This window comes from Chinchilla lanigera, unplaced genomic scaffold (assembly GCF_000276665.1).
Source record: "Chinchilla lanigera isolate Chin_1 unplaced genomic scaffold, ChiLan1.0 scaffold00101, whole genome shotgun sequence".
Lineage (NCBI taxonomy): Eukaryota > Metazoa > Chordata > Mammalia > Rodentia > Chinchillidae > Chinchilla > Chinchilla lanigera.
In genome coordinates this window covers 521,824-529,221 of record NW_004955502.1, presented here as the reverse complement: position 1 = coordinate 529,221, position 7,398 = coordinate 521,824, and the positions used below count along the sequence as shown (strand labels likewise).

Genomic DNA, 7,398 nt, shown 5'->3' with positions numbered 1-7,398 from the left:
AAAACAAGAATAGAAAGTTTCTCAGCTACCACACAACCAGGCCTTACCCTGTTGTGAAAGAGCGGCAGCTGTATCCACACTGACTCCTCTTTTCCCCAGCAGCGCCATCTATAAGGGGAGCGATGGCCCTGCCCAGTCCAGTCTGCCCAATTCTTCCAAGCCATTTTTGCACACAAACTTTATCTCCATGTATTGCAACTAGTTCTATCATTCCTCGGTCCACGTTTCAATCTGGCTTCTACTGAGCATCTGGGGTGCCCAGTAAGATCATCATCTACTCTTCCTGACACAACCAACAATTAACCTGCTGGGTGGTTTGCTAGAGCCACCACAACGATGATTAATATTCTTATTCAGGGAGAAGAGGGTCCAAAAGGCAATTTCTAGACCTTCTTCCTTTTCAAATACTTATTTACTTTCAGTGAGTAGAAATTGTGTTTGTCATGTACAACATGCTGTTTTGATATATATCTACATTGAGGAATGGTTAAATCAAACTCTTTAACACACACTTATCTTCTTTTGTGGTGAGAACACTGAAAATCTACTCTCTGAGCCATTTTTAAACATGCAATTATTTCTCCTAACTGAAATTTGAGGGTTTTTTTAACAATTACCTTTATTGGTACATTTTTATATATATAATGATCACATTCATCATAGGGAATTAAAACTAAAATTTTGTATCCTTCTATCAACATCCCCCAAATCACTTTACCCTCTACCCTCCAGAAGCCATAATTTTCCTCTCTATTCTACAAGCCCAGTTTTTGTGCTTTCTCCATTTACAAGTGCAATCATGTGGCATTAGCTCCCTGAGCCTGGTTACTATCACCTAACAAAATATTTTCCATGTTCATCTGTGTTGTCAAAAATGACAAAATTTCCTCCCTTTAGAAGACTAAATAATACCCCATTGTGTACATGTACCATGTTTTCTTTGGTTTTTTAATTTATTTTATTTATTGTAGCATTGAGAATTTGAACCCAGGGTCTCTCACATGCCAGGCAAGAGCTCTCCTACTGAGCTAGCTACATGCCCAGCTCTGTACCACATTTGCTTCATCCATTCACCCATCAGTAAACATTTAGGTTGATTCCATATCCTGGTTCTTGTGAATAATATTGAATCAACATAGCAGGGCAGATGCCCCTTTGACATGCTTCTTTCATATCTCCAAATATATACCCACCACCAGGACTGCTATATCATATAGTAGTTCCATTTTTAATAAGTGGTTAAGTCTTCAGCAAAAGTACATTCCTTAATAAACTTTCTGACATGTGCAAATAACTTGTAACTATTGCCTTCTTTATTATAATTGATAAACTGTATCATTTCCCTTTCCAGTTCTTACCTAGTGCTTTGTGACATAATTCTCATAACCAATTATTCATCTACATATTCATTTTTCCAAACCAAAAGGCAACGATTAACTTAGCCCAGATATTGTGATTTCTTAAGCACCAAGGAAATATTCAGTCTCCCTTATGTAACTAGGAACCACTGATGCTAGGCCAATATACTACACAGCGAGAAACTACTTAGTTTCTTGTACCTAGTTGGACAATCTAGAGTAGAGATTACAGCACACTGTTGTGAACCAAGGTGATGACTGTGTGGATCAGAAAAAACTCTATGCTTCAAACTGTATTTGGAGGTAGATCTGGCCATTTGGCAACTGGATAGAGGAAGTGAAGGAAATAAAAAGATCAAAGATGACAGTCAGGTTTCTGACCTGGAAGTCAAAATTTAGAGGAAACCAGAAGTGGGGAGACGCTAGGTTCCATTGGGGGCCTGCACGATTGGAGGCTTCTGAAAGGCAATGACTGCGGGAATCAGGATCCAAAAGACAAAATGGAAGGGAAAGGCACACAGCCCTGCCAGGAGCTGGAATCACTGAGGGAGAGGGCAGAGGCAGGAAATCAGAGGGCTGAGATGGAACCGAGAAGCAAACACATTTAACGGGTAAATACGGGAATCCCAGAAAGCAGTTAAAGAACAAATGGCAGAACGTGAAAGGGAAAGCTGGGACTAAGTGGATTCACCCACAGCAAGAGACTAAAAGCTGTGAAGGAGCAGCAGGGAGCGCACTGCTGAAGTGGCAGAGGCAGGTACTGACGCAAACGGCTTCCCGGAAAGCAAGCGAGCAGCTGAACACAGTGAGGAAGAACTAGAGGGGCTGAGCTGGGGCTCCGCACTCGTGCGCGCGCGTAAGTACTGTCAGGGACAACAGCCGGGGAGGGATAACCGGCAGGAAGGTCCAGGCAAAGCAGGAAAGGGTGACGGGGACACAGGCCCCCGAGGAGAGCACAGAGCACTCGGCACATGGAAATCAGAGGGGCTTAAACTTTTCTTTCACTTCTTCATGCTGTCTACAATCTTCACTCCAACAAAACACTGAAAACTAAAAATACTATCTTTTCAAGAATACAAAAGACTCACACACACACACACACACACACACACACACACACACACACACATTCAATCAGCAAGAAATTCCTCACTTTTTAAACTTCACATTTCAAAGGAGGATTCAATAGTATCTCTGTCCCTTGAGCTGAAACAAAATGCAGAAAGCAAATCTAGGTAAATGATTTGGAAGGTAGAGAATCAGAATTGGGCTTAACATGAGGGGCTCGGCGTGAGGGGGCTGCCTGTAAAAGTGTTGTTGTTCTCATCCCAAGCACATTTACAGAGGGATTAGGTGACCTAATGTCAGGAGAAACCTGGATCATTTCCAGCTCTACCACAAACTTTGAACTTTCCAACCCTTGCCACGTCTGCAATAGAATAACCTACGTTCAGGTTGGCAGATCTCCGCATCCACTCAAAAACTACCGAGACACTGTCACAACGAAGAACCATGGTGTGGTAGCTCCCACAAAGAGCTGTGGCTCTCGCTTCCACTCCCAGACCGGCGAGCTGGTGACAGCAGGACCTGGGGAGTGGATGGACCACAGCAAAGCCCACAACAGGAAGTCACAGGAGGAACGTGTGCAGTCGATGACGTCAGAAAGGGAAACGATGATTCTATAAAACTCAACACCATGTGATTTTTATAAGATGCTAAAAACTAAAGTGAGATACAATAATAAAGCAAGCAAAAAGTTTGGTCAATTGCCTGAGCTTGGGGCTAGTACTGGTTTTACTTAGTATTTTCATAAGTAAACTGAACATTTTCCTAAGAAATTAAGATTTTAAAGGAAACAAGTATATGTCTGTGTGGATGAAAACAAAGTGCTTTGTGAAGGCTTTGTGGGTGGACAAATAAAAACAAATATGTTTAAAAGTAAGAACAGACATGTAGAAAACATTTAAATATTCAGGTGGTACATAATATATTTTCATGATAATGTGCATAGTAATACAGGGTGGAAAAGGTCTGAGAACACTATAAAATAGCCAGTTAAGATGCTAGCTAAAGGAGTGCTGCAAATAAAAATAGTAGATCTCATCAATAGAAATATTTAAACTGCAAGAGAAAGTATTCCACCTTCTAAAAGAATTTTATAATATGCATGTAACTAGAGTATTAAATATAGTTCTTATCCCTGTACTTCAGGAAAGCTTTAATAGGGTAGAAATCAATAGCTATGCATGTTTATATAAACGTATGTCACACATAATTATTGGCATTATTTTTATAGGTGAATAAAATTCCATCATGTAGTCAGGCATGGTGGTGCATGCCTATAATCCCAGCACTTGAGAGGCTGAGGCAGGAAGATCTCTGTGAGTTTGAGGCCAGCCTGGGCTCCATAGTGAGTTGAAGGCCAGCCTGAACTACACAAGATGCTACCTCAAAAATAGATAGATGGATGGATAGATAGATTGATAGATAAATAGATCGATAGATAGATAATAAAAATCTATTATGTAAAGAAAAAAAGCACAAAATTTTAAGGTTGTAAAAGTAAAAACTTGGAGAATCTATTACTGGCCAGTTTATAACAAAATAAAGTGTATTTGCTGAATGACTCCTCTATGCTTTCTGTGTTCTAAAAAACATCCTAATTAGTTTAACCTCTGCAAAATCTCTTCCAACTGGTATTATTAGTGTCCCAGTGTGATACAGGGCAGTTCGGTGATCTGCTCCACATCATGCAACTAGTAAATAGTAGATCCAAGGTTGAAACACAGACCGTCTGGCTTCTGAGTGTGTTCACTTAATCACTGCATGTGAAACACAAAGCTAGCTACCTTTTTCTTAAAGAACCACTTCAATGGAAACTAGGTAGGTTTGAGATAAATAAAAATAAGTACAAAATGTACTAAAAACCTGGAAAACAGAAATCAAAACTTCTGAATCCTAAGAAACAAAACGCACTGAAAACAAAAATAGAATCAGAGAGTCTCTCTGAGTCCCAGAGGGTGGCATAAAACAGGGAAATGAGCAGAGGTTGGGTGAGTCATCTCTGAAAGTGGGTCAGAGCCTCCCACCAGCTGCCCCTAGTGAAAAAAGCACAGTAGCAGACCCCTCTGCAGGTCCAGATCGTGCACAATATGGAAATGCCTAACCTTGGTACCTGCTTCTGTGAGGAGTACACACATCTACAGAGAAGAGGCCCCTTCTCCCTAACTCAGTATCACCTGGCTCAGTACCACACACATGGTGGTACATGGATTTTAATTACTATGATCCCATTTCACAGCTTAACACACTATTAGAGCCTGCTTAGCGGAATAAAAATGTGTTTTTGACCTATTTTCTGCTCACTGCTGCTAAGAATCTGGCTGAATGTATGACTTTAGCATGCTGTTTTGAAGAAGGAATCTCAGTAAAGCATTCCTTAGAGAAGCCCCCAACCTGAACTGAATAACTGTTTCTTTTACCAATGCTTCTGACACAGAATTTGTCTGTTAGGAGCTGAGGGGTGTAATCATCCTAAGGGACTTTGTTCACACAATCCGCCCTCCACAGTCCATGGGGGTTTTGTTTAGCTGCTGTGTTTTGTGGTTCACTTCTTGCTCCTGTTGCTCAGGTTTCCCAAGCATCTCATGTGGAGTACAGTCACCATCCTCTTCCAGACATTAGTTATCTGGAAAGGGAATGTCATACACCATCTCTCTCCTTCTCCCAGTACCTTCTCCCCCTGAGATTATAAGTCTATACAAGAGACCACAAAGGTTGTTACTCCATGGAGACTTGGATCCAGGGGCCTGCCTGGGCTTGTCTTTATTACATCTATTATCAGTTATTGAGAGCTTTTTCCAAAAGATAGCATCCCTTGCTGTGAAAATTGTGTACTTTAAAATCATGCCATTGGTTTTTTCTATTCTCCTAAGCATGAACACTTAATTGGTTGAGGCTGGTCATAGGAAAAGGGTGGCTCTTGAGACTTTTCACGGAAGCCAGGTCACCTGCAACCCTGGGCCAGAATACAGTTCTGGGAGAAAACACATTTCTTCCATAGACTCAGGAGCGACAAATAAAACTGAATCCAGGGAGAAGTCTAGTAGTGGAAATCAAAATCTCTAAACACTAATAATCACACTAATAGCATTCACTTTTTTTCTCTGAGCCATCATTTGTGCTAAAATTTAATCTACTTTTCAGATAAAAGTGTTCTCATTCACAGATGACAATGACATGATATTACAGAACAAACCACACCTGGTCCTCAATGAGTCCCTTCTTCACACACCCTTGCTCAGCTTCCATGTGGAAAATGTATGCATTTCTCATGTCCATCCCAAAGCCCACTGCTTCTATTTATTGTATATAGCAGTGATCCTACTTCTCCTTAGATTTTACCTATTTCATCCATGAGATGGATGGGATGGAGATCAGGCCCATAGGTCACTAATGCTTTGACTGACCGCTGCACCTCACATACAATAGGTTTGCCTCTCGCATTGTTAACTTCATCTAAAGAAAATCCATCTCCTCCCAGTTTTAACTACAGCTGGCCTCCAAGCCCACACTTAGTCTTTCAGAATAGTCTGTTAGAAATACAAGAGTAGATGTCGTATACATGCACATTAAAAACTGAAGAGAAATGCCACATGTTGACAACTGATTATTTTAATGCATTCCAAACCCAATGAGTGGCTATTAGAATGTAATATCCTGCCTATTTCACATATAATCTGGAAACAGGTTTTCACCATTAGTCACTTAGCCTTGGCACCTTTTTATTAGAATGAGACAAGAGCTTTGAGGAAAGCAAAGATTCTGAAACTCAGTGCCTGATGAAGTTACTGAAGTGATTATTCAAACTCAGTAAGCTCTGCTAGATGAAAAGTCTTCACTGATTAGTTCTGTCATGTTGATAAACTCACTGTACAGCAAAGAGGAGAGGTGCTTCACAAACTTCTCCAAAGCAGACACATAAAAAGTATAATCATGCTTCCCTTTTTCCTACCAGTACCCAAATACTCCATATAGAATAATAAAAAGCTTTGCTGTCAGTATTTTAGTAAACAATATTTTAATGATTAGTTTCATACCTCCTGCAGAGGGTCCTGTTCTCCATCATTCATCCCAATACTTTTTTATTTAGGTCAGCTTTGAAAAGCACAACACTGCCAAGCACTGCTCGCAGCATGTATTTATATGTACGCCTCCACAAAGACATCAGGTGACGAATTCCAGCAAGCCTTGTTCCAGGGGGAGCTAGCAGGTAATAAAAGATGAACATCAGACTCTGATGTGTCATGCCCACAGCAGTGTGCTAGAAATGCTCTAGAAGAATCGAATAACAAATGCTCATTTATGCCTGACTCCCTGCAAATAAAGGGCATACAAAGCTGAAAATTGTGCAGACTGACTTTTTCCTCCAACATACCAAATTTTTGTGATGTAACAATTGTGTTCTGGAATGAAATCTATTGTTACACTTAGATGATGAAACATTTATTAGACAACTATGCTATCAAAGCCCACAGACAAACATAAAAGTGGAAAACTAGCTACAGTTGTAAGTGACCCAGATTTTTACCAATGGCAAAGATCCATTCATTTATAATGCCCATTTTCATTTCCTTTTCTGGATCCCTCTGGCTACCAAATTAATTCTGTCCCTCTGTTCTAGAACTGTAGCGATTTTTCTTTAGCCTTTTTAATTTTCCAAATGTCAGTTAGTAGCAAAGCCCAGCCCAGCCCAGCCCAGCTGTCCATGATGAACTTGGGATCCTCTGCCAGTGGCCCTGGGGTTCTAGAAACAAGGCTAACTTGGTCAAGTCCAGGCAGCATTCTCTTCGCTGGTAAAGCGAGTTTGGGCTTCTTCTCCTACTGCCTCCACGTGCAGCTTGAGGCATGTGGGAGAGGATAGGAGTTTGTTTTCAACCAAACCAAATGCCCTGTGAGGGTTTTCCATGTGAGAGTATCCAGTCTCCGACTGGTCTCTGGGCCAGAAGAAGCCCAGGCCCACACTAGAGGCAGCCAGCGA

General features: G+C 41.0%; 1 protein-coding gene across 2 annotated transcripts in view; it reads right to left on the bottom strand.

The window, feature by feature from the left end:
• The window catches only part of Lgsn (lengsin, lens protein with glutamine synthetase domain), a 29,351-nt gene extending 22,621 nt beyond the window's left edge, over positions 1–6,730 (bottom strand). Inside the window, exon 1 of one of the 2 annotated variants that reach the window (XM_013505813.1) lies at positions 6,458–6,730. In XM_013505813.1, coding sequence (XP_013361267.1) covers positions 6,458–6,490 — 33 coding nt within the window. In that variant the 5' untranslated portion in view covers positions 6,491–6,730. Of the gene's footprint in view, positions 1–2,806; positions 3,099–6,457 lie in introns of those variants that run through there. The other variant, XM_005406877.2, reaches the window with a different exon arrangement.
• Positions 6,731–7,398: the final 668 nt, after the last annotated feature.